Source organism: Hyperolius riggenbachi, chromosome 12, assembly GCF_040937935.1.
Source record: "Hyperolius riggenbachi isolate aHypRig1 chromosome 12, aHypRig1.pri, whole genome shotgun sequence".
NCBI classification, from domain to species: domain Eukaryota; kingdom Metazoa; phylum Chordata; class Amphibia; order Anura; family Hyperoliidae; genus Hyperolius; species Hyperolius riggenbachi.
The window spans coordinates 170,731,078-170,758,375 of NC_090657.1; the positions used below are offsets into that span (position 1 = coordinate 170,731,078).

The window sequence follows — 27,298 nt, forward strand, 5'->3', positions numbered from 1 at the left end:
TAGCCGCTGCTCAGCGGCATCCCCCCGCCCGCTTCGATCGCCTTCGGCGATCTCCGATCAGGAAATCCCGTTCAAAGAACGGGATTTCCTGGGAAGCTTCCCCCGTCGCCATGACGACGGGGCGGGATGACGTCACCGACGTTAGCGACGTCGGGACGTCATTGGGACTCCGGATCCAACCCTCGGCGCTGCCTGGCACTGATTGGCCAGGCAGCACACAGGGTCTGGGGGGGGGGGGGGGCGCGCGCCGCACCGGATAGCGGCGATCGGGCGCGCGGCGGCGGCGATCGGGGTGCTGGCGCAGCTAGCAAAGTGCTAGCTGCGTCCAGCAAAAAAAAATTATTTACATCGGCCCAGCAGGGCCTGAGCGGCACCCTCCGGCGGCTTACCCCGTGTCACACACGGGGTTACCGCTAAGGAGGTTAAGAACAGATAATTGCTTCTCATGGTCTACAACTGCAGCAACTTGTAATAAATCTTTGTTGGTTGCTATGGGCAACAACACTACACCTTCGTTCGGCACCATATCACAGGAAGTGTGATAACTCGACTCTCATCACAGCAACAGCATAGGAGATAGAACTTCTTAGACGTCGTCAAAGTTTCAGGCGTTTATTCAGTAAACAGATATACAGATGCTTATCTCTACATGTTTGTTACACCTCAGCGAAGCAATTGGTCTGTAGTAAGTCCTCTTTGCGTTACAGGCTTTTGGTCCATTCCTTTTATATGGCAAACAGGCTTTCTCTTATGTTACATCTTTACTACATTGCACTTAGGCCTATATACAGCATACAGTTAGATAAGATGACAAGACATTACAAAAAGAGTAGAAAGTGGAAGTAATCAGCCAGAAGTCAGAAGTAGCAGCCCCCCGGGAGCTCGTTAGCTCTTCTTAAACTAAACTCTAAAGAGGTAAATGTGACATCATCTGAGCAGGGACGGATCACTAACTCATCGCCTGCTATTGGCTGATAAGAACCTGTGATATCATGACAATCACAGTCTTTACTGCGCATGCCCTGGAAAATTCCATGTTCCAGTGACATGTCCCTTAATCTGAGACGGACCTTTGTTTACCTTTAGGAAATATGAAAACACTCCATGTTTACAGGAACAGACTGCCTCTCTGTCTGACCATGGTGGCTAGATAAGCCCTCTGGCCTTGTATAGGCAGAAACACACTGTTCTGCAGTGATTCTAGAAATCCTCTTTAAAGGTATACGGAGCAAATCAAGTCTTTTAACTAACCTCAGTTAAAGTAACAGGCCTACGAATTCAAGCATATAATACTTAAATTTTAACACAAACTGAGTATCTGGCAAGCAACAATAAGCTAAATGTTTTTTTTCTACTATTAAAAATTATTATTATTTTTATTGATTTATAAAGCACCAACATATTCTGTGGCGCTGTACAGGGTATGATAACCAGCATGGCGTACATAATGATACAATGCAGTATATTGGTTGTGCTCTCAGAAGCTTACACATTTGCAGATGTGTAAAGTTCGTTAAAGTATGCCCCTTCCAGGGTTTCACTCACAAGATCCTTTGGTCTTACAGACCTATATGCGCCCAACCTTCCCACCCCATCGCCTCTCTGGCAAGTCTCCTGGGGTTGCTCCGTCAGCCTGATGTATCCGACCTCAGTTCCCTTTAAAGAGAACCCGAGGTGGGTTTGAAGAATATTATCTGCATACAGAGGCTGGATCTGCCTATACAGCCCAGCCTCTGTTGCTATCCCAAACCCCCCTAAGGTCCCCCTGCACTCTGCAATCCCTCATAAATCACAGCCACGCTGCTGACAAACAGCTTGTCAGAGCTGGCTGTGTTTATCTCTATAGTGTCAGTCTGCTGCTCTCCCCGCCTCCTGCAGAACTCCAGTCCCCGCCTGCATCCCTTCCCTCCCTGCTGATTGGAGGGAAGAGACGGGGGCAGGGACCGGAGCTATGCAGGAGGCGTGGGAGCAGCTGAGACTGACACTACAGATGTAAACACAGCCTCCCAGCACGGCTGTGATTTATGAGGGATTGCAGAGTGCAGGGGGACCTTAGTGGGGTTTGGGATAGCAATAGAGGCTGGGCTGTATAGGCAGATCCAGCCTCTGTATGAAGATAACCTTCTTTAAACACACCTCGGGTTCTCTTTAAACGACTCCACGGCATAAAACAGAAATAAAATAGAAGGAGCAGCCTCCCAACATTGTAACTCCGTTTTATTCAGTAAAAAGTACTGGGCGGTACTAGCATAAAAATACAGGCTTACAGTGTACATACAGTATACATAGAAAGATTCAGCTCCTGGGTGGCTGCTGACACTGATTGGGCTTCTGCCCTTGCTTAGAACGCTGCTACAGTGCACCATCAAAAATGTGGCTTGGTCCACACCGATACTTCCACTTTGCGCATGCGTCTACCCGTACTCCGTCACGTGTCCATGCGTATTTCATCACGTGTCTATGCGTATCACGTCATCTTCCCCACGTGTTTTGTCGCTAGGCAACTCATTAGGGGCTATACCCTCCTTACATTTCCCGAGCTGTCAGCCAGGAAATGACTCCTCCCTTACATACTGACATCACTATATAGACCTGACTCTTTGCATTAGCCGCCAAAGTGCATACAAAAAGTATTTGCATGTAAATTAGTCGAGAACCATACCTAAATGGATACGAATACAGTGGAATGCAAAAGTTTGGGCAATCTTGTTAATCATCATGATTTTCCTGTATAAATCGTTGGTTGTTACGATAAAAAAATGTTATGATAAATATCTTATAGGAGACACACAAAGGGATATTTGAGAAGTGAAATTAAAGTGAACTTCCAGACTAAAAATCTACTCAGCAGCACTGAGCGTGAATGGGTTGGCCCTAGAGCTGCGCAGCCGCACTCGCGGCTATGCGGACTGCGCAGCCGTGTCCAGATCAAGCGGCCACTTTAGGAGAGGCAGGAGAGCCCTACCCGGGCCGTGGGGTCGGGAGCCGGCCCAGGGGGCTAATGAGCGGGGGTCCCGGCGGATCGCCGCGGACGGCGTCCTCCGTGCCTTAAAAGATGATGCAGGTAATTAACTGCTTTTGGTCATTTGGCCTCGGAAGTCCTTTAACAGTTTCACAGCATCAGAACTTTGTTTTTCTTACCCAAGCCTCATTTTTATCTGCACAGAAGAAAACTGCCCGGGCATTTTTCCCCTGATGCTGTGCAAAGCATGATGGGATTTCTGATGTTGTTGTTCTCCTGCTGTTTTGGTGAAATTTTTTAATTTGAGATTTGAAGTCTATCGCACACAGCTGCCTTTCCCTCCTCTTTTAATTTTCTCTGAAGAGTAGCAACATGGGGGTCTGAAAACAACTCTCAGATGTCCTGAAGACAAAGATTGTTCACCATCATGGTTTTGGGGAAAGATACAGAAAGCTGTCTCAGAGATTTCAGCTGTCTGTTTCCACAGTTAGCAACATATTGAGGAAATGGAAGACCACAGGCTCAGTTCAAGTTAAGGCTCGAAGTGGCAGACCAAGAAAAATCTAGACTAGACGAATGGTGAGAACAGTCACTCAACCCACAGACCAGCACCAAAGACCTACAACATCATCTTGCTGCAGATGGAGTCACTGTGCATCGTTCCACCATTCCACGACTTTACACAAGGAGATGCTGTATGCGAGAGTGATGCAGAGCAAGCCTTTTCTCTGCCCACAGCACAAACCGAGCCGCTTGCGGTATGCTAAAACACATTTGGACAAGCCAGCTTAATTTTGGAATAAGGTGCTGAGGACTGATGAAACTAAAATTTTGTTATTTGGGCATAACAAAGGGTGTTATGCATGGAGGAAAAAGAATAAAGCATTCCAAGAAAAAACACCTGCTACCTACAGTAAAATATGGTGGTGGTTCCATCATGCTGTGGGGCTGTGTGGCCAGTGCAGGGACTGGGAATCTTGTCAAAGTTGAGGAACGCATGGATTCTACTCAGTATCAGTAGATTCCGGAGACCAATGTCCAGGAATCAGTGACAAAGCTGAAGCTGCACCGGGGCCGGATCTTTCAACAAGACAACGACCCTAAACACTGCTCACAATCCACTAAGGCATTCATGCAGAGGAACAAGTTCAACATTCTGGAATGGCCATCTCCGTCCCCAGACCTGAATATAATTGAAAATCTGTGGTGTGGGTTAAAGAGAACTGTCCATGCTCGGAAGCCATCAAACCTGAATGAACTAGAGATGTTTTATAAAGAGGAATGGTCCAAAATACCTTCAATCAGAATCCAGACTCTCATTGGAACCTACAGGAAGCATTTAGAGGCTGTAATTTCTGCAAAAGGAGGATCTACTAAATATTGATTTCATTTCTTTTTTTGTGGTGCCCAAATTTATGCACCTGCCTAATTTTGTTCAAACAATTATTGCACACTTTCTGTAAATCCAATAAACTTCATTTCACTTCTCAAATATCACTGTGTGTGTCTCCTATATGATATATTTAACTGACTTTTTTTTTATCGTAGCAACCATCGATTAATACATGAAAATCATGAAGATTAACAAGGTTGCCCAAACTTTGGCCTAGTATATTAAAGAAATCCACATAACAACAGTTTGCTAGAAATTGCTTAGGAAACAGTTGAGATCAATTTCCATATTTAATTCTTGAGGGTGAAGAGTACCCAAATCGTATATACATCTCGTTTCCATTTAAGACAGTTGTCGGATTTTATTACATTTCCTCCAAGAGGGATTGAGTTTTTCAATTCCACACATTTTTATTTTGTTGATTTGACATACACTATTTCCCAAGAAATGTTGCGGGACACTATGATTATTATGTCTTTTTCGATTTTATATTGGTGCGCTCCCAGTCTAGATTTAAGCTCTCTGCCTGTTCTCCCCACATATTGTACTCCACACCCGCATGTGATGCAGTACACAAAGGACTTGGCACTGCAATTGATAAATCCTTTAATTTTAAGGGCCTGGCTGTTGCTGGTAGACAGGGCCGGTTCTAGACTTTTTGCCGCCTGAGGCAAACTTGTGAGGATGCCACCACTTCCCTCTCCCCCGATAGGTAACCTGGAGGGGGTAGCAGCGGGCACATCGGTGGGGAGGGGGTCAGGCCCACCTCTCCTTCATCTGGGGCTCCCCCATCCGCACTCCCCCCTCCAGCTATTTTTACTAAATTGAAATCAGCCAGCAGCGAGCGGGGAAGCAGTTACCTACTTCCTTATTTGCATTCCACCGCTTGTCGCGTCACTTTCTGCATTGCCACCCACTGTGTTCGTCGCGTCACTTCCTGCATTGCTGCTGCCCACTGCGTTCAGCGGGCGGCAATGCAGGAAGTGACGTGACGAGCGGTGGAACGCAAGTACTGTAAGTAAGTAGGTAATTGCTTCCCCGCTGCCGGCTGATTTCAATTTAACGAAAATAGCTGGAGGTGGAGCGCGGACAGGGGAGCCCCAGGTGAGGGGGGGGGGGGTGCCCCCTGCTCCACCTTCCTGGCTGCTAACCTCTCCAGCTCTGCGCCCCCCCACCCATGGCCAGGTGGGCGCCACCCCCCCCCCCACTTCTGCCGCCTGAGGAACCTGCCTCACCCCGCCTCATGGGCGGCCCAGGGCTGCTGGCAGATACTACTGATGTGGCTCTTTGTTACACTTTGCAGGTTCTGCATGGATAGAAACTATCTCTCTGCCATGGATTGGAGGGTCTAATAGGGGGATTGACACAGCTAGGTGCTAGCACAGGTTTGAGATTATGGGTCTTTCTGTATAGGAACTGTGTTTTATTGGACAACGTTGGACCAAATTGAGCATCAGCCTTAAGAATGCTCCAATGTCTCCAAAACATTCTTTCCACCTCATGCTATTGTTAAACCCAGTTATGAATGGTACCACATTTTGATCTCTAGTTCTACAAGGTCTATTAAAGGTTGACTCTCTGTTCATAATAACGACCTGCCGTTTCTTCTCACAAATGAAGTCAGCATCATAACCTCTGGATAAATCGTTTCTCCAGTTTGAGCGGCTGATCCAGGTTAGTGCGTTTGATTGGTAGTTTCATTTGAGTTGAAGAAACTGACTCTTTGGGACTGGTTTCACCCAATTAGGATCTGCTTATACCCAATTACATATTGATACAGACAGTGATATACATTAAATATAAACACTGGTACAAAATACAGAATTGGTGATTACGGTGACAGATGTATTTTGTACCAGTGTCCATATACGTGAATGCGAGGAGGTGATTCCAGAGGAGGACAAAAGAAGCTCATGTGCAGATCTGAGAGTGCAGTCCGGTTGGTATCAGGAAACTAGTGTGGAGATGTACAGGGGGAGAGATTGTGGAGAGCTTTGTAGATTAGCATTCAGAGCTTGAACTGGGTCCTCTGGTTAATTGGCAGCCAAGGAATAGCTTGGCAGAGAGCAGCAGAGGAAGAGTGAGAAGAGAGATGAGTGAGACGGGCAGTCGAGTTTAGTACTTTGCCGAGTACCACTGAGACCCGGGGAGGGAATTAAATTGAGCCAGTCAATGCCTGTAGCGGCTTCTTAAATACACAAAACAACCAAACAATCTTTGATTGGTTGAATTTTTCTCTCCTCTTGACAGTGAAAGCAAGTAGTTTTTGTGAAATTTGCATGTTAGGAAAGTTTTTTTTCCTAACTCATCAAAGTTTAATTCAAATGAATATAAAATGTATGTTAGTTTATACAGCTTGGAAATGGACCGAATGCAGCAGCTGCTGTATTTGTTTTGATAATTTCCATTCTGAGTACGTTTGCATGAAATTTTCTTTAATCCTGAATTATTGGGATTGTTTTCATGTTCCTGACTGGTAAGTAACATAGTAACAACATTTCCAATCAGCACTGGATGGGGGACCCAAACGAAAAAGCACAAATCATTATTTTTGCTGCACAAATGGGCAGACACATATCACTAACCAAACATGAGGGGACTTTTTATTTGTGCTGGGGTGGGGAAAGGGGGCAATTTCACCTCAGAGCTTGTCAAAAGGGCGCCGCAGTAATTTGGGTGCTGAGTAGAATATCAGTAAAATTAGCAATATAAGTGGTGCCAAATACTACTACTGCTAACCTATACAGGCTTCTGATTTGCTGCCATCATGCTAGGTTAGACTAAGCGTTTACTATAGAAAATAAAAACATCTTTTCTGTCTTTCTAGGTCCACATGTGTCGCTCCAAAGTGTCCAGTAGATCCTGTCACTTCTACAACAATGTGGATGGTTAGTATTTATTGCAATGCTGTATGTTTGCCACTAGAGTGTGCACTGTGACCGAAGACAGATTTGGAATGGGGATGCTTGAGATGTGGTTTAGAAATGAACACGGGATGAGGATGGTTTGACTGTGGGACTTTTCAGGATGTCTGCAGTCTCAGTTTATAGGACAGGATTATTTGGGGATTGTAAAAGTCACTTTCACTTTGTGTTATAGAGAAGAGCACTGATAAGGACCTGACCACCCAGATACTGGACATCGAGGACCTGGTGAAGAGTGGCACCAAGCACAGGTACTACGACATGGCTGCTAGCATGGTCATTAAAGGGCTACTCCACATTAGTACTATGTAATCTATATAATATATGTCATCACTAAACAAGCCATTTTGTAATAGAATTTCAGTAAATATAACCCTTTTCTTTTCAGCCTGCAGCTTTTCCTCTCTTATCACATAATCAGCAACAGGAGATCGGGAGGAGCTAACTGGAAGCACCAGACAGTCTTTTCTTGTCGTCCTTTAGCTGGCCACCTCCTACTTTTGCAGCACAGGAGGGAACAGAGGGAGGAGGTGGGCGGGGTCAGGTGATGGTTCTGTGCTGAAGAAGAAACTCTCGCTCCGGCTGAAGGCTCTACTTGGTGCACAGATCTCTGGGTCATGTGACTCTCCCGCCTCCTCACACTGCTACTTCTTGTGCAGCACAGGAGATGGAGCTGCACTCTGCTTTCATTTAATGAAGCCATGCATAACAGGAAACATCCCACACTCCTTGAAATAACGTGTTTACCTAAATTTTAGACTTAGAAGCTTTGAAGTACCTCTGAACCAAAAACCCCAAATATAACTGAAGACCATGGTGGGCTAGATTACCTCCTCCTGAGTGTGCTGGAGTTGTCCCTCCCTTCCCCGAGATCCTCCAGTCAAATACTAAATCCTTCAAGCGGCATGCAAGCACTCCTTTATGGGCACTCTCTGTCCCAAACAGTAAAAACGGGCGCAGGAGCCCTTGCAGAAAAAAGGGAGCCACCATAGGGGCCCATTTTAAAAGACGTGATTTGTGGCAAAGCAGTGAAATTGTGGGCACTGAGGCATGCCAATATGTGAATTTTAGCATTGCATATTGGGCATTTTATCGGGTGTTTCTGAGTGCCCAAATTTCCCTGCATAAATCGCAGCTTAGCGGCAGTGCCTCGGGGTGCCCAAATTCACATTCTTTGCTGCAAATTGTGGTTCTAGGGCAGGGATCTAAGCTTAAGATTAGGAGGGTGGTTAAGTGTTTGGGGGGGGGGTGGGTTTAAGTGTTAGGCACCACCTGTGTGGGTTAAGGGTTGGGCATCGGTAGAGGGAGGGTTAAGGGTTAGGCATCAGTAGAGGGAGGATTTAGGGTTAGGCATCGGTAGAGGGAGGTCTCTGGGTTAGGCACCGGTAGAGAGAGGTCTTAGGGTTAGGCATCAGTAGAGGGAGGTCTTAGGGTTAGGCATCGATAGAGGGAGGTCTTAGGGTTAGGCATCGATAGAGGGAGGTCTTAGGGTTAGGCATCGGTAGAGGGAGGTCTTAGGGTTAGGCATCGGAAGAGGGAGGTCTTAGGGTTAGGCATCGGAAGAGAGAGGTCTTAGGGTTAGGCATCGGTAGAAGGAGGTCTTAAGGATAGGCATCGGTAGAGGGACGTCTTATGGTTGGGCATCAGTAGAGGGAGGTCTTGGGGTTAGGCATCGGTACAGGGAGCTCTTAGGGTAAGGCATCGGTATAGGTAGGTCTTAGGGTCAGGCTTCTGTAGAGGGAAGTCTTTGGGTCAAGCATCGGTAGAGGGAGGTCTTAGGGATAGGCATCGGTATAGGGAGGTCTTGGGTCAGGCAACGGTAGAGGGGGTCATAGGGTCAGGTATTGGTGGAGGGAGGTCTTAAGGTTAGGCATCGGTAGAGGGAGGTCTTGGGGTTAGGCATCCGTAGAGGGAGGTCTGAGGGCCTTTATCACACTGGGGCATGGCGGTGCGGTAAAGTTACTGCACCACGCTCCCAGGCAATGAAAGTCTATGGGGTAGTTCACACTCCCCTAGTTGCGGTGCGATGTGCTGGAAGTGCCCTTTGTAACGTGAGAGCATACCAACGTTACTGTGTAGCTCCTGCGGTGATCTGTTTCAGTCCGGAAGTCATGGAAGTCGTTGGTAATGCGCGTCTCTTTGAAAAAATCAGCTGCAGTTTTGAGCTTCACACATGTGCAGATTCGTATTTTAAAAACGTCACTCATGCTGTATTTTTAAGTGCTTGCGTTTATCTTGCGATCCAGCTGTATACAGTCCCTCCCCTTTAGAATTCTCAAGCGTAATTTTGCCGTGCAGCCTGTCCAAACCTGCAAATCACTTCTCAAAACGAATGTTGTAGATAGAGGAAATCGGGATTGCATCACTGCGTGCGAGTGTGAAAAATCCGTAACTGAAGGTGGCAGATAGAATCATCACAGTTTGTGTCACTTATTGAATTAGTGCGGGTGTTAACAATAAGTGAAAAAGCCTTCTGCCCCGTGCAGATGATTACCTCTGCAGCAAGGTGGAAATTTCTGGACAGATTCATGGAAACAGTGTGTGATGGTCAAGGAGATGGAATTGCATGTACATTTTATGCGAATTGCACTTAACCTGGAATTGGACCAATGAATTGCACTTGCTGCTGATTCGATTGGCTCGTTTCGAAGCTGCATAGAATTTGCATTCAATTTGCAAGCCAAAGACAATATTATCTGCATCTCATTGACCATCTGTGGAACAAGTACTCCTAAAGCCTGGTACACACACACAATTTTCATTGAGAACTTACCTACACAATCCTTTTATTGACCTTCATACTACATGGAGGTGGTAAAATTGGTCAGGGATTGGCCAATCAAAATTGCATGTGTGTATGCAACTTTAAAGCTTTTTCACACTGGAGTTGCTTCACTCTCCCTCACCACTCCTACGGCGCAGTGGGAATTAATCTCAATGAGACTGGGCGCAGTACCCGCTGTGCGACAGAAGTGTTTCTGGCAGCGCAGATGCTGCAATGCGTTGCTGAGCCGTATCGCACGATTGCATTGGAGTCGATGGCACTGCAGCAATCTTTATAGATTGTTGCGGTAGTGGTGCAGTGCGCATGCACATAACGGCAAAGTCGGGTGACGCACTTCCTGTCTAGAAGTGTGCATGTGAGGGGAACCAGATGTGGCTGACAACAGTCTGACTAGATGAGCTGCATGCTTGTTTCAGGGATGTGGTCCAGACAATACTAATGCTGGAATGACCAGCAGGATTGCCAGGCAACCGGTATTGTGTAAAAGGAAATAAATATGGCAGATTTTGGTTTTCGTGGTGTTTGAGTCAGACGCCTGCAACCAGCATGCAGCCAGTGGAGTCACACCAGAGTCACCGCATCTGATCTGCATGCTCAGTCTGGGCCAGTGACTTATTGCAGCCATACATCTAGCCATTCTGATTCAATCGAAAAGGCATTGACTTTATTGGGCGATCGACTTCAGTATGGTTGATCGAAAGTGGATTGATTAGAGGCCCACACACTACAAGCGATATTCTATGTGATTCACCTTCACTGATCGATCTGACCGATGTTGTGTCTCCCTGCTCTGCATGCAAAAATTGATTCTGAATCGTTCAAATGACATGTGAGCAGCAGCCGATGCCTGTGAGATTGACCGATATCTTCCATCCTGCTCGATTGACTAAGCTGGTTGATCGGACATGATATCAGCCACTTTTCATCGATTGGGCAAACTGGAACACACTTGATTTGATGACATAATCAAATAGTCGATGGTACAGCCAAGTTGCTAGATGTATGGCCACCTTTATAGTATTGGAGGCGGAGCATCAGCACAGAAAGGAGGCAACTGGCATGGTTTATAAGTGAATGAGGATAGAAGCCGCCTTACTCCTCTCCCTTCACGTTCCTTTGGATGAATGTGGAATTTTACATTTACATTGAATTTAGAATGCAATGCTGTATTTGCAATGTATGTATAGCCTATCTATTTCAGTTTCTTTCTTTCTCCTCCCCATTACTCTAACCACCGTGTGTTTTACCCCCTCTGTTCAGGGCCTGCCCGTATTACCTGTCCAGAAATCTGAAGCAGCATGCCGACATCATATTCATGCCGTACAATTACCTTCTGGATCCAAAGGTAAAGAGCTGCAGGGGCAAACGCAGGATTTGTAAGGGGGGATTCCTGAAAGGTCCAGAAACACTTATATCCCCGAGTGCTTCCGAAGACAGGTGGCTCCATACTGCCCATGCACAAAAGTGCGCCGGCATATTATGGAGCTGCCTATCTTTGGAAGTGTACTCAAGGACACTAGTGTTTCTGAGGGCTTCTGGTAGCAGCAAATGTGAACGGGGTACAGCGCTGGAACAACTCCCCGAGAGAGGAACGGGCGATAGGCTTAGTTTGGACAATTCAGTGGAATATGCCACACAGTGTCACATAGCGCAAGCGACAGCCATATGATGCAGGGATATATGCATCTGCGGAAGATGGTGGCGCTATATAAATACTAAATAATAATAATTTGCCTCACCAGGATTGCACTTTTATTTAGCTTTCCTGTATGACAAGAAGACACAAACACCCAGCACTAGAGGAGAGGGAAACAAAGGTGAACGAGGGAGGGCTGGTGCACACCAAGAGGGCTTCTGAGCGTTTTTCAAATCGACAGTGATTTGAAAAGCGCTTGGCTAATGTTACCCTATGAGGGTGTTCTCACAGCAGCGTTGTGATTTTTTCAAAATCGCAGGTATACTGCATGTAGCATTTTTTGAGCAATTCATTCAGAAATCGCTCTGAAAATCGCTTCACAAAATCACACTCACTAATTGCTAGCAATTGCTCTTGTGATTTTGGCGTGCATTAGCCCAGAGAGAGGAGGAGTGGAGAGAGACTGAGAATAGCCTGAGATGGAGCAGAGAGCTTATCTGTATTGCAGTCCCACATCACACAGAGGCTACTTGCCTGTAATAGGACTCATGTCCCTGCTGGTCTCTCACACAAGAAAGCAGCCCTCCTGGAGTCTAGGGACTGTCAAAAGCTTTTCACCTTGTTTAAAACCTTATCCACACATGCAGTCATTATAACAATGAGGAGAGACCAGACAGATGTTTGCCCAAGGACCCTCCATGCAAGCTCTGCATCATGCTGTGTATATTTACCAGCTTGCCTGCCCTCTAATTGCACTTTTATCAGCTAGCCTAGTATGTCACCTGAATACACCAGACACAAATCACTAAATGAAAGGCGGCCTGGGGGGAGATTGCCCCCCTTCCAGCCAGCACTAGGGGAAGGAGGAAAACAATGGTTAATGCGGAGTATCTGTATTGCAGTCCCACATCACACAGGCTACTTGCATGTAATGTGTCTCCTGTCCCTGCCAGCCAAATCCAAAAAAAGCTTTATTGGCAGGACTAAATACATTTAACAACAATAACAATAACAATAATATTTATATAGCGCTTTTCTCCCTGGGGACTCAAAGCGCTGTGACCCTGCATTATGCAGTCTCAAAGGCTAGAGAAAAGAGGTGAGTTTTTAGCCTTTTTTTAAAGCTGTCCAGAGAAGGAGCCTCTCGTACTGATTGTGGAAGTGAGTTCCATAGAGTAGGGGCTGCATAGGAAAAGGCCCGAGCACCAAATGTTAAGTGTATCCTGGGAATAACCAGCTTCATCTTGTTGGCAGAGCGGAGGGTGCGTGGAGGGGCATAAAGTTCCAATAGATCCGCTATGTATTTGGGTCCCATGTGGTGTACAGCCTTGAATGTCAGCAGGCAGATCTTAAAATTGATTCTCCATTTTACTGGCAACCAGTGAAGAGTTTGCAGTACTGGGGTGATGTGTGAGCTGCAGGGGGCATTGGCTAGGAGTCTGGCTGCAGCATTCTGTACTAGCTGTAAGGGGCGCAGAACCTTATCTGTAGATCCGATTAACAGGGCGTTGCAGTAGTCTAGGCGGGAGGATACAAATGCGTGAACCAGGGCAGGTAGGTCTTCAGCTGGGATAAGGTGTTTGATTTTCGCTATATTTCTTAGATGGAAGAAGGAAGACTTGACGACAGCTGATACCTGCTGTCTGAGTTTTAGATTTCCATCCAGGATCACCCCAAGGTTTCGCACAGAGTCTTTATACTGTACAGTATCTCCCCCAATTGCTAGTTTGAGGTGGTGAGCGTTTTGAACTTTATCCATCATGTGTGGCCCACCTACCACCAACACCTCTGTTTTGTCAGAGTTCAGCCTCAGCCAGCTGGTGTTCATCCAATTTTGTAAATCCACTAGACACGCATTTATGGATGCTGATGGGTCTTGGGTTCCAGGCTTGAAGGACAGATACAGTTGTGTGTCATCTGCATAACAATGGTATCCTAAACCATAGTTCTGGATTATTTTGCCCAGTGGGAGCATGTAGACTGCAAAGAGTAATGGTGATAGTACAGAACCCTGTGGAACTCCATAGGCAAGTGGCACTGGATTAGAGTAGTGTTTGCCCAGACATACTTGCTGTGTCCTGCCAGATAGGAAGGTCTGAAACCAGCTAAGAACAGTACCCCTTAGGCCACAGTAATTCTTCAGTCGCTGGATTAGTATTTCATGATCCACAGTATCAAATGCTGCTGACAAGTCAAGAAGAATCAGAATTGAGCAATCACCCTTGTCCCTTGCAGTAAGTAGATCGTTCATTACTCGGACTAATGCTGTTTCAGTGCTGTGCCTTTTCCTGAATCCTGACTGAAAAGTATCAAAGATGTTGTTATCTGTAAGCCTGGCTTCTAGCTGGTTGGCGACTGCTTTCTCGATAACTTTTGATAGGAATGGTAAGTTCGCCACAGGTCTGTAGTTGGTTACAGAATCAGGATCTAGTGATGGTTTCTTCAGGAGGGGTTTTATGATTGCTTTCTTTAGTTCTTCTGGGAAAAGTCCACTTTGCAAGGAGCACTGAGTGATTTTGTGAAGTGCTGGCCTGAACAGCGCTGGGCACTGCATTAAGGATCCAGCTGGGCCAGGATCCAGGTCGCAGGTAGTGGGGCGGAGACTTTGAATGAGAATTCCAAAATCTTCTACACTCAGAGTGTCAAAGACTTGCCATGGTGGTACGGTAGTAGGCATATGCAACGTCCAGTGGTCAATTGATGTTGTTGGTGTAATGCTGGCACGGATGGTAGACACCTTGTTTGTGAAGAAGGCAGAGAATTCTTCACACCTTTCCCTGGAGTATGTGGTTGGGGCTTTTAGGCAGGAAGGATTGCAGAGTGATTCCACTGTGTGGAAGAGTTGAGCAGCTCTGTTGTTGGCTGTAGATATTTTGTGCGAGATAAAGTCTGATTTTTTCTTGGTTATTGCTTGTTGGTATTGTCTGAGGTGTTGAACTAGGCTAGATTTAGCATTGCCAAAGCAAAAACAAAACATTAACAACATAGTGGGGGGACCCTTTATCATTTTTATGATTGTACACATTTAAAGCACTTAATGAAAACTTTTTGTGGAAAAAAAAACCAACATAGTGGGGGGGATTGTGGGAATAGGGGAATGATATAGGTATACCGTCCATAGGGGTGTGGAGGATGTAAGGGATGGTTAGCTTCTCACACAAGCTGCAGGCAGCCCTCCTGGAGTTTAGGGACTCCGGGATCCCCCCGGAGGGTTCCATACATCCGGAACCCCCATCTGAATACGCCAGTGAGCAGATTAAAACAACAACCAAAGCCCCAGACACACGCTCAACAGTGGGCTTTTATGCAGCACAATCATAAAACAACTTTTGTTGTTGTGAAACAAGTTGTAAAAGTTGCTTGCTATTGTTCAAACAACTGATAAGATTGACGTCTTATCAGTCTTATTAGTTGTTTGAACAATAGCAAGCAACTTTTTTTTGGTTATTCAACTTGTTTCACAACAAAAGTTGTTTGATAATTGTGCTGCAAAAAAAGATCGCTGTTGAGCGTGTGTATTAGATTATTGTGGTGTAACGAAATCAGAAATGGGATTTTCTGAGGCTACGATTAATTCAACCACATTTTACACTGTGTGTTCCAGAGTCGTAAAGCCCACAATATTGATCTGAAGGGCGCCGTTGTGATATTTGATGAAGCCCACAATGTGGTAAGTTTGTGACTTTTCTCAGGCAATGTATAAAAATGATATGTAAAGATCGTGCCCGTGTGAGCGAGCGAATGCTGGAAACTTCAAACAATTTACTTTAAAGGACAACTGTAATGAGAAGGATATGGAGGGTGCCATATTTATCATCCTGTAAAGCAGCAATACCAGTTGCCTGGCAGCCCTGCTGATCCTCTGCCTCTAATGCTTTTAGCCATAGACCCTGAACAAGCATGCAGCAGATCAGGTGTTTCTGACATTATTGTCAGATCTGACTAGATTAGCTGGATGCTTGTTACTGGTGTGACTCAGACACGAATGCAGCCAAATAGATCAGCGGGGCTGCCAGGCAACTAGTATTGTTTAAAAGGTAATAAATATGGCAGCCTCCATATTCTTCTTACTTCAGTTGTCCTTTAAGCACTTCCCAACTACACATAGGAGATGGAAAGTGGCCACACATACATGTGCTGGAAAGATTTTACAATGGGCAAACACTGACTAAATAATCTATAAATGAATATCGTAAGATGTAAAATAATCGTTGTTGTTTTTGCTACACTTCCTCTTTAAGCAAATCTTTAAGTGATTGGCCTTTGCAAAGATTTTGGTTGGATTTTGAACATAAAGTGTAACAAATCATTTTTTACATGTACATATTTATGGTGAAATGGGAGATTACTGCTTACAAATGCTCATCATAATTTGAAATCAACAGAAATGTTCACTTAGTAGCAATATGGCGTTAGCAGTTATAATAGAAGCTTAGTTCTTGCCAACAAATGTTTCTGTTGTGTTAATACGTTAATGAAACAGTGAGAATTTTGTTTAGGAAATAATCTTCCTTATTATTGCTTACAGAATCTTAGGAGGTACTGAGGCAGAAGTTTCTGGAGAAGTATTAAAACTTTGAAGGTGCCCATACTTCAGACTGATGTACGGGCAGATCGACCAAGAGACAAATCTCTCTGATCCAATCTGATCGGAGAGAGATCTGTTGGGCGTCATACACTGCAGGCCGATTCCCGATGAAATCTTTCCTGAATTGGCATAGTGACCTTGCCACGCCACTCCTGGCGCTGTTCACCCAGTATAAAATGTGATGGTGTTCTCAGTATAGGTAGCCAGGTGTAGGTACCCTCAGTATAGATAGCCAGCTATAGGTGTCCCCAGTATAGGTTAGCCAGGTGCAGGTGCCCTCAGTATAGGTGGCCAAGAATAAGTGCCCCCAGCATAGGTAGCCAGGCGGGCGTATGCGCCCTCAGTCTAAGTAGCCAGGGGAAGGTGCCCTCAGTATAGGATGTCATGCGTAGGCGTCCCCAGTCTAAGTAGCCAGCTATAGGTGCCCCCTGTATAGGATGTCAAGTGAAGGTGCCCTCAGTATAGGTAACCAGGCATAGGTGCCCCCAATATAGGAAGTCAGGTGTAGGTGCCTCAGTATTGGTAGGCAGGCATAGGTGCCCCCAGTACAGGAAGTCATGTGTATGTGCACCCTGTGTAGGTAGTCACCTTTAGCTGCCTCCAGTATAGGTAGCCAGCGGCGAGGGAAGGGACGTGGTCCGGGACCGGAGCGAGTCAGGAGGCGGCGGAGAGCGGAGACTGACATTAGTGAGCTAAACACAGCCGGCTGCGACACGCTGCGTGTCGCCAGCGCGGCTGTGTTTTATGGGGTCTGACAGCGCACAGGGGGGGCTTTGAAAGAAACTAACTAGCAACAGAGGCTGGGCTCTATAGACAGACCTGGACCCATAGCAGAAGATCCAGGTGGCTGAGGAGGACAGCGAGGGACTGATTAGCCTGAAGGGGCTGGAGGAAGCTCCAGGTATGTATAAAACTTTAATTTCATCTGTCTCAGGTTTACTTTGTTACACAGTAGTACTATACTCTACATATGCACTCCTCACAGAGCTGCAGGGAATCCACTGAGAATGTTGTGCACATTGAACACAGAGGTGTTGTCTATCACCCATAAACCTGGTTCAGATTGTGCCTGAAGAATGTGTAATAGAGGAAGAATAGCCTCATTCTCCTGCAGAGTACCTGCACATCACTCTTACATGTACCCACAGTTACATTGCCTAGGGCCTGATCCATGTTCAGATTGTGCATGAAGAATGTGTAATAGAGGAAGAATCCCCTTATTCCCCTGCAGAGTACCTGCATATCACTCTTAAACTCAACACACACACACCACACAATCTTGGTTGTACAGATTTACCAAATATATGTAGTATAAGGGGCAACAGATTGAAAATACTTTGATTGGTTGATTGGGTTAAGTTCTTATACTACATGAAAGTGGTAAGATTGAACAACCAAGATTGTATGGTGTGTGTTGGGCCTTACATGTATCCTAACCTGAGGAGTCGGAGTCGGTGGATTTTTGTGCCGACTCCACAGCCCTGCATACCGGTGCCCAAATCTCCTTGTGGTTTAATTGCTGTAACGGTCCTGAAGATTGCGTCTGCGCTACTCTTCTTGCATGAGTGCAGGCGTGTCTGCGCAGTAGCTTACTGTGCAAATCTGGGCATATTCTTGCAGGCGCTGTACGGCCATGCTAGTTCATGAAGAGGAGCGCGGCCACATGTCATATTCAACAAGCTCTTGTTGGGATATGTTGTAGGGGTCTGTGCGCTGCAGCGGTGGTCTCCAGGAGGTTGTGGGAGGGCCTCTGCAGGATCCATAGGCTTTCCTCTTAGGTAAGTATCTCATATTTGTCTTTAATACCGCCTCGGGTATGTGTGTCAAGCATGTGGGTACTAAAAAGGTTTGTTTGTCAAGCATGACAGTCCTGGTTTTGTAGATCGGTCATCAGGATCTCCGCCATTGAAACTGTGTCTCCTCTTTCCCTTAATTCTTCTAGGAGCGAATGTGTGAGGAGTCGGCCTCTTTTGACCTGACGCCGTATGATCTGGCTTCAGGGATCGACGCCTTAGATTTGGTGATGAAGGAGGTGGCTGACAATCTAGAGCAGAAGCACATCAGTGCGGAGTTTAACATGGAGTCTCCGAGCACCTGTGAGCACACCATTCTCTATTCCCTGTATTATGTCCGGGGCTAGCACTGCATAGAGGAGGTTTTACAGACTATGGGGGACTAGAGATGTTGAGTGATATGAAAATGATCCCGGGTTTAATGCAAGTTGTAATCAGCTTACTGCTGGGCCAATCAGAATGGGCAGGAAGTGTGTCTGATTGGCCCAATTCTAAGCTGCATTTGCATGCAAGTCAGTATTTTTGGCGTCTCGTTGCCCATCTGTAAGATGAACACACCATATCTTTTTGCAGAGTGCTGAATACACCTTAGAACAGACCCAGGAGTATAGTGAGAAGATGTCCTTTTGTCTCTTTGATGCAGTAGTGGATGTGACGGTCTGCATATGTCCCTATGTTGTGTGTTTATACATACATATATATACATCTCCACTGCAAAATATTACTTAACAAAAAACACATAAAAATACATGGTTCGCTAGCAGAATCTAGCCATGCCAGTATTAACTACGCCTTTGACGCACTACCTCACGGGACCGCAAATGATGTCTGGACTGCCATATTTACTGCAACTTCATGTCAGTTTATTTCAGTTGCAGTTACGACTATCTGATATAACTACCATATCGATATTTGGCCAACTAGATGATAAGTACTCTTGGAACATATTTCTGATGTCAATGAAGGGGTAGAGGAGATGAAGCTTCAGCACACTCAAGATAACAGCAAGGGACCGGACTAGACTATATTCAGCATAAGACCGTGGCAATGCAATCCCCTTTAAAAGCGTGCACAGGCTGTATGGCAGCAGGCAATTCGTGTGGGAGGGAGAGATATGATGGAGCCAGCACTGCAATTAGGGTGATTTATTGGATGAATAAAAACAGATGCACTTACAGTCAGCAAAGTCGGATGCAAAGCGGGAAGGTGGGCGCCAGGTCTATATCCCCCTGCGGACGACCGTTTCGCGCAACAAGCGCTTGTTCACCGCAATGGGGAAAGGTATAAGGGGCGGGCAGCGTCAACGTGGGTTACATACCCACGCAGCGGCGGCACTTCCGCCTTCGTCAGCTTGCCACACCTGGTTTCCATAGTAGCCTGGTACGCCCACCCTCTCCGTAAGAGGGACGGAAAGTGTCCATGTATTTAAGCGATGGGGAGCCCACGCAGCGGCGCCACATAGCGCACCAATCAGAGACCAGCCCAGATGCCAAAAAGTAAACCCGGTGAGCGGGCACATAATACTGCATCCGTGCCTATGTATGTGTGCCTACTGTATTAGAGGCGGGTTGGCAGGAGAGCAAGGGCAACGACCGGACGCACTGGGGCGCCGCCGCGCGGGGACCCCACCGCAACACACCGGCACATAAAAACCAACTGGAGTAAAGTACAAGGGAGGGAGGGGGAGAAAGGGAGGCAACAGGACATAGGTGGAAGGGAGGAGGACAGCGAGCCCACAGAAGTGAGGACAGAGAGATGGGTGCACGTGATGAATACCCAAATGTCGCCCAAGGCCTAAAAGAGTCTCCAGGAAAAGGGGAAAAGGAGGAGAGGCGTGCTTTGGAGGAGCAAAGCTGCACATGCATGCGCAGATACAAAGGACAAGAATAATAGTCGTTGAATAGATAATAAGGCTGCGCAGGCATGCGCAGCCAAAGAGGAGGACACTAGAGGATGCATAGCGGTCAAGGACCCAAAGAGTCGAGGGTTTAAATGTCCCAAAGGGTGCAAGCACTGAGTCTCGCATGTGTCCCACCTGGAATATCCCGTACTGGGACACACGTGAGAGGGTAGACAGAAGCAGGAAGGAGACAGTAGTTATTCAAGAATTATCTCTCTAAGAAACAGGCAAGCTCATTTTTATCATTGAACCCAAGCGGTCCAAGGGCGTTTGTTCGCATGATCCATCGGGCCTCATGTTGTAACAGGGTGCATTCCCTATCACCACCTCTAGTTGTAAAGGATATAGTTTCAAGAGCAAAGAATTTTAGGCAGTCCGGATCCCTTCCATGGCATTCCGCCATGTGTTCTATCAGTCTCGTATGTTTGTCTTTGGACTTCAGGGAGCGGAAATGTTCCTTAATCCTAGTCTGCAGTTCTCGGGTAGTTTGGCCAATATAGAATCTCTTGCACGGGCATAATATACAATAGACCACAAATTTAGATGTACATGATAAGACGTCTCTGATCTTGACTGGCATGCCTCCCAGGGTCTGTGAGCCATATTTAAGAATCTGGTCGCAGATGCCACATAAGCCACAGCGATAATTGCCTGGCTGTTTGAGAGTGTTCAACCAATTGGTTGATTGTGGTATCTTATACTCACTACTGGCTAACACATCGCCTAGTGTAGGGGCTCTTCTAAAGGTTACTAAAGGGGGCATAGAAGTGACATCCGTAAGAAGAGGATCTCCCTGTAGGACATGCCAGTTCTTTCGAATAATTTCCTTAATGGTGTCTGCCATCGGCGAGTATTCAAATGCAAACACCTGTCTGGTGTTAATTCCCTTTGGGCACCGAAGAATCAACCAGGAATTAACACCAGACAGGTTTTTGCATTTGAATACTCGCCAATGATATGCATCCTCTAGTGTCCTCCTCTTGCTGCTCATGCCTGCGCAGCCTTATTATCTATTCAACGACTATTATTCTTGTCCTTTGTATCTGCGCATGCATGTGCAGCTTTGCTCCTCCAATGCACGCCTCTCCTCCTTTTCCCCTTTTCCTGGAGACTCTTTTAGGCCTTGGGCGACATTTGGGTATTCATCACGTGCACCCATCTCTCTGTCCTCACGTCTGTGGGCTCGCTGTCCTCCTCCCTTCCACCTATGTCCTGTTGCCTCCCTTTCTCCCCCTCCCTCCCTTGTACTTTACTCCAGTTGGTTTTTATGTGCCGGTATGTTGCGGTGGGGTCCCCGCGCGGCGGCGCCCCAGTGCGCCCGGTCGTTGCCCTTGCTCTCCTGCCAACCCGCCTCTAATACAGTAGGCACACATACATAGGCGCGGATGCAGTATTATGTGCCCGCTCGCCGTGTTTACTTTTTGGCATCTGGGCTGGTCTCTGATTGGTGCGCTATGTGGCGCTGCTGCGTGGGCTCCCCATCGCTTAGATACATGGACACTTTCCGTCCCTCTTACGGAGAGGGTGGGTGTCCCAGGCTACTATGGAAACCAGAGGCGTGGCAAGCTGACGAAGGCGGTAGTGCCGCCGCTGCGTGGGTATGTAACCCACGTTGACGCTGCCCGCCCCTTATACCTTTCCCCATTGCGGTGAACAAGCGCTTGTTGCGCGAAACGGTCGTCCACAGGGGGATATAGACCTGGCGCCCACCTTTCCGCTTTGCATCCGACTGTGCTGACTGTAAGTGCATCTGTTTTTATTCATCCAATAAATCACCCTAATTGCAGTGCTGGCTTCATCCTATCTCTCCCTCCCACACATATTTCTGATGTGTTTGTGCACTAAAACCCATATCGTATGTTTTTAAGTATCCTCTGTCACAAATCTATGGAGTTGCAAAATTGTTACTCTGAAGAAGAGACCATGTATAGGGCAGTGAAACGTGCGTCAGGCTATCAGTGTTAAACTGAGTCTGTCTAAAGGACTTTTTATTACGTCATTATGTGTCTGTGTGACCACTAATGAGTATTGTATTTAAAAGTTATGTTTTATATTTGCCATTACTGGCCGGTAAACCCTCACTTTGTTATTTGTTTCTCTATCGTATCTCATTCATTCAGTGTTACTTCTGGGGAATAGGTCCCACCTACACAGGGCTGGATAATATGTAGCTTTACCCTAGGCCCACGGCAGGCCCATTGCACATTGCAGATGACAGTGAACCAGCGGATGTGCAGAATGGACAGGCTAGCCAAAAGGACTGTTAACACGTCCGTTGCAAACCCAGTAGGTAGCGGACCATGGATGCCATTAGAATGTCAATTATTTGTTCCTGAGTGGCGGCAGACACAAAATGGTGAGCTGGACCAGTACACACCGTATGAGTACTAGGGATGATCAATGAGATGCAAATTCAAGTTGATGCAAGACTAAATAAATTAAAAATAGACAGGACACCTGGCCCGGATGGCATGCATCCTCGGGTCCTAAGGAAATTAAGTTCAGTTATAGATAAACCCCTTTATCTTATCTTTTGTGACTCTCTTTCAACTGGCAGAGTCCCAGTGGATTGGCGTACAGCCCACGTTTTCCCATTATTTAAGAAGGGCAAAAAAACAGATCCAGGAAATTATAGACCTGTAAGCTTAACATCAGTTGTATGCAAACTATTTGAGGGGTTACTAAGAGATACTATACATGACTTCATAGTAGAAAATAATCTTATTTCTCAGCATCAACATGGGTTTACTAAAGACAGGTCCTGTTTGACTAACATGCTCAGCTTTTATGAGGTAGTGACTGCTAATGTGGATATTGGGAATGCTGTAGATGTGATATACTTGGACTTTGCAAAGGCCTTCGACACTGTTCCCCACAAAAGTCTGGTGCAAAAGTTGAGGATGCAAGGACTGGGGAAGAGTCTGTGTGCATGGATAGGGAACTGGCTAATGGACAGAAAACAAAGAGTTGTGGTCAATGGATCGTACTCAAAATGGGAGACTGTTAGCAGTGGGGTCCCACAGGGGTCTGTTCTGGGTCCAGTGCTCTTCAATTTATTTATTAATGATCTAGTAGATGCAGTAGTGAGCAATGTTGCTATTTTTGCAGATGATACATAATTGTGCAGAAACATCAACTCTCAGGAAGATAGTGTCATATTGCAACAGGATCTGGATAGTATGGCTATATGGGCACATACATGGCAGATGAAATTCAATGTTGAAAAATGTAAAGTCATGCATTTTGGTCATACCAATGGTCTAGCACTATACAAAATAAATGGGATACAGTTGGGGACATCAAACTTGGAGAAGGACTTAGGAGTACTCATCGACAACAAGTTAAATAATCTTACTCAATGCCAAGCCGCTGCAGCTAAAGCTAACAGCATTTTAGGATGCATTAAAAGGGAAATAAAAACTCGAGATGCTAGCATAATATTGCCCCTGTTTAACTCTTTAGTAAGGCCACATCTGGAATATGGAATTCAGTTCTGGGCACCACATTACAGGAAAGATATTGCAGTTTTAGAGCAGGTGCAGAGACGAGCAACAAAACTGATACGAGGGATGGAATGTCTCATTTACCAAGAAAGGTTAGATAAACTGGGTTTATTTAGTCTAGAGAAAAGACGCCTTAGAGGATATCTAATTAACTTGTATAAATACATCAGAGGGCAATATAATAGCTTGGCGGATGAGCTTTTTGTCCCTAGGCCTTCTCAAAGGACTAGAGCACTTGATCTGCGCATGGAGGAAAAACGTTTTAGCCATTTATTTAGGAAAGGGTTCTTTACAGTAAGAGTGATTAAGATGTGGAATGCATTGCCACAGGAAGTAGTTATGGCAAATTCTATACCTGCATTTAAAGGGGGCTTAGATGCTTCCCTTGTGTTGAAAGACATCCATGGCTACAATTACTAGGTAATGCCTAATGATGGTGATCCAGGGATTTTATCTGATTGCCATCTGGAGTCGAGAAGGAATTTTTTCCCTTTTGGGGATAATTGGACCATGCCTTGTAAGGGTTCTTCGCCTTCCTCTGGATCAACAGGGATATGTGAGGGAGCAGGCTGGTGTTGTACTTTGTTCTCGATAGACGTATGTCTTTTTTCAACCCAAGTAACTATGCAAATTTTGTATGCAAATGTATGCAGCTTGAAAATGGACAGATCAAATTTTAGCCTGTCAGGATTTAAATGGTTCATTGTCAAGCTGCATACATTTTCATACAAAATTTGCATAATGCTGCAGCAACTCAAAATGATTTGCATCTCATTGACCATCCCTAATGAGTGTAGATACAACATCTCTCCAGCAAGTGTGAATAGTCTTATGGTGTGTGTACACGCCTTCAATGGTTGTTTCCCCAAAGGGGTTTGGAATCGATGAAAGTTTATAAGGCAGTATCCTGTACAGGTGCTCTGTTCTGCTACAGCAAAGCCATGCACTGTTGCTATGGAGTGGGTGGCTTCTGGTGGGAGGGGTGAGAAGCAGATCAGGTCAGGGTTATGGGGGACAGTTATCAAGAGTGTCTGAGACAAAATATTAGTAGGTTTTTAGAAATATGTGCAGAACTGTTTCAGACATCCTAAGAAATCACTAAATAGTGCAGATTCCTTCTTAAAGGGGGACTGAAGTAAGAGGTATACGGAGGCTGCCATATTTATTTCCTTTTAATCAATACCAGTTGCCTGGCAGCCCTGCTGGTCTATTTCTCTGCAGTAGTATCTGAATAACACCAGAAACAAGCATGCTAGTCTTGTCAGATCTGACTTTAAAGTCTGAAACACCTGATCTGCTGCATGCTTGTTCAGGGGCTATGGCTAATAATATTAGAGGCAGAGGATCAGCAGGGCTGCCAGGCAACTGGTAATGATTAAAAGGAAATAAATATGGCAGCCTCCGTATACCTCTTACTTCAGTTCCCCTTTAAACTGTTAGGAATAGGAGGAGTTTGACAGGTCTCTCAGACAGTGCAGTGTGTGGGAGACAATGCTGTTGCTGAGGTAACCAATACATCTGCTGTATTGCATCAATGCCCAGCACTGGAAGGGACACCTGGCAACAAGGGAAAGAGCCTTTCACAAGTCATGCATAGCATGCACTGCTTCACTATCTGTAGAACAGCTATCAAGCACTTCTTAATCTGCGACTTTAGGGATGGATTTGCACTTTTCTTAACTCAACTAGAACTGTAGTGCAGCTCTAGAAATCCACACTAAACTGCCGCTATTACGTAGGATTTAAGAAGTTTTTTTTTTATCATGCAGAACAGTTCCCCAGCTGGTTAAAACAGTTTAAGAAGAAACTCTGTCGGTAATGCTTTGATAAGTCTGGCCCACAGTCCATTAACCACTTAACGACCACCTTCTCTTACTAATATTATAAGTGTGAAAGTTTGGATGTTTGTTACTCAATCACGCAACAATGGCTGAACGGATCTGAATGAAATTTGCCACACACATATTACATTACCTGGAATAACATATAGGATACTTTTTATCCCCATAACCAAAAAGTAGGCGGAGGCAAATATTCAGAAAAGTGGGTGGAGCCTACAAAAGCCAATCAAAATTCACCTATTGATTTTCAAGGGGAATATTTAATTGCTGCCATTCTTGCACTGTTTATGGCACAAGCCTCAAACCTGGTACAATTGGTCATTGGGTGATTGGGGTTCAAATTCAGAAAAAGGGGTGGAGCCACAGCCAATCAGATTTGTTTAATTTCAGTGCAAATTATTGATGCCAAAGATCACAAACTAGGTAATTGAGTAATTGTGTGTTAGGGTTAGAAAAAGTGGGCGGGGCCAAAACCAACCGAATACATACCCGGCAACGCTGGGTCATCAGCTAGTGCTTTTATAAGTAGGCCCCTTATTAGCTTTGATACAGGACATTTCTAGATGTGCACAAGTTGCTCTAGTGTAAAAGGTAATATGGAGCTTTCGAAGAATCTAAAAAAGGTGTCAAAACTGTAGTATTCAGTTAAAGTATTGTATAAGTACTGTATTAGAGATTCCAACGGTGTATGTAGTGAAAATTACATAATGAATAAAATTGCTTATTTTTTACAATATTCATTTATAGATTATTTAGTCAGTGTTTGGCAGTTGTAAAATCTTTCCTCTCCCTGATTTACATTCTGAAATTTATAACTGGTGATATCTTTAGCACTGCCAGGTGATCTGTACTGAATATTCATTACTGAGAGTTCTATGCACAGAGGGAGATACTGCTTGCTTTACAGTTGGAAACAGCTGTTATTTCCCACAATGCAACAAGGTCCAAAGACAGCAAACTGTCAGGACCATGGTCATGACATCACACTATGGGAGGGGTTTCACCACAATATCAGCCATACAGACCCCCCTGATGATCTATTGGAGAAAAGGTAAAGATTTCTCATGGGAATCAGCTACTGATTGGGATGAGGTTCAAACTTTGGCTATTGTTCCTCGTTAAGTCTCAGAATGTATCATCAGCCACTTAGCAGCAGTCCATGTATGACTGTTGTCATTGCTCAAAAGGGAAATTGTGCAGATTCAGTCAAAGGTTTTGTAGTCCTTAAAAAGAATTATGAAATTAAAAATTAATTTTTTTGTACGTAAACATTAATCACAGAAAAAAAAAAACAAAAAAACCGCCCCAAAACAGAAAATGAAACCTAATATAAAACAGTAAAAGACTGTTTGACGGTAACTGGAAGATGTACTTACACTACAACCTCCAGCGCGCTACTCAGAAGGGAGGAGTGGGCCCCCTCAGTCGCTATAGTTACACCATGTAGTTTCAGGGCTGTGAAGTTGAGGAGTCGGAGCAATTTTGAGTACCTGGAGTCGGAGTCAGATGATTTTTGTACCAAATCCACAGTCCTGGTAAGTACTAGACTAAGAAGTTGGAGTCAGAACTATTTTGGGTACCTGGAGTCGGAGTTGGAGTCGGTGGTTTCATAAACTCAGGAGTCGGATGATTTTTGCACCGACTCCACAGCCTTGCTTAGTTTGAGACTGCTCAATAAATTTTAAATCTTAATAAACAATTTGGCTTACCACTTAGACTGTGTTTTCGATTTTGGCCCCTTATGGAATTGAGTTCGACACCCCTGCTTTAGACCATAGGTGAAATTTGAGTTTGGTCCCTTTTTAAGGGGATTTTAGCACGCTTAGTCATAAAGATCCATAGCAAAATAAAAGCAATGGCATTATTCCTTTTCGGGCCATCACCTTTATGATGTAATCTTAATTCTGAGAATAGAAGCGACAGCTGTATGCAAAAATGATCTGTACGAATTGTGCAACCCCATGCCAAACAAT

General features: G+C 45.3%; 1 protein-coding gene across 11 annotated transcripts in view; it reads left to right on the plus strand.

The window, feature by feature from the left end:
* The window catches only part of RTEL1 (regulator of telomere elongation helicase 1), a 441,366-nt gene that overhangs the window by 95,100 nt on the left and 318,968 nt on the right, over positions 1 to 27,298 (plus strand). For all 11 annotated transcript variants that reach the window (XR_011025114.1, XR_011025113.1, XM_068262473.1 and 8 more), the window contains exons 5-9: positions 7,183 to 7,243; positions 7,455 to 7,530; positions 11,325 to 11,409; positions 15,305 to 15,370; positions 18,231 to 18,384. Coding sequence is in view for 9 of the 11 variants with exons in the window: in XM_068262473.1 (XP_068118574.1) it covers positions 7,183 to 7,243; positions 7,455 to 7,530; positions 11,325 to 11,409; positions 15,305 to 15,370; positions 18,231 to 18,384 (442 nt within the window). In the remaining 2 variants the exon portion in view is untranslated. The remainder of the gene's footprint in view (positions 1 to 7,182; positions 7,244 to 7,454; positions 7,531 to 11,324; positions 11,410 to 15,304; positions 15,371 to 18,230; positions 18,385 to 27,298) is intronic.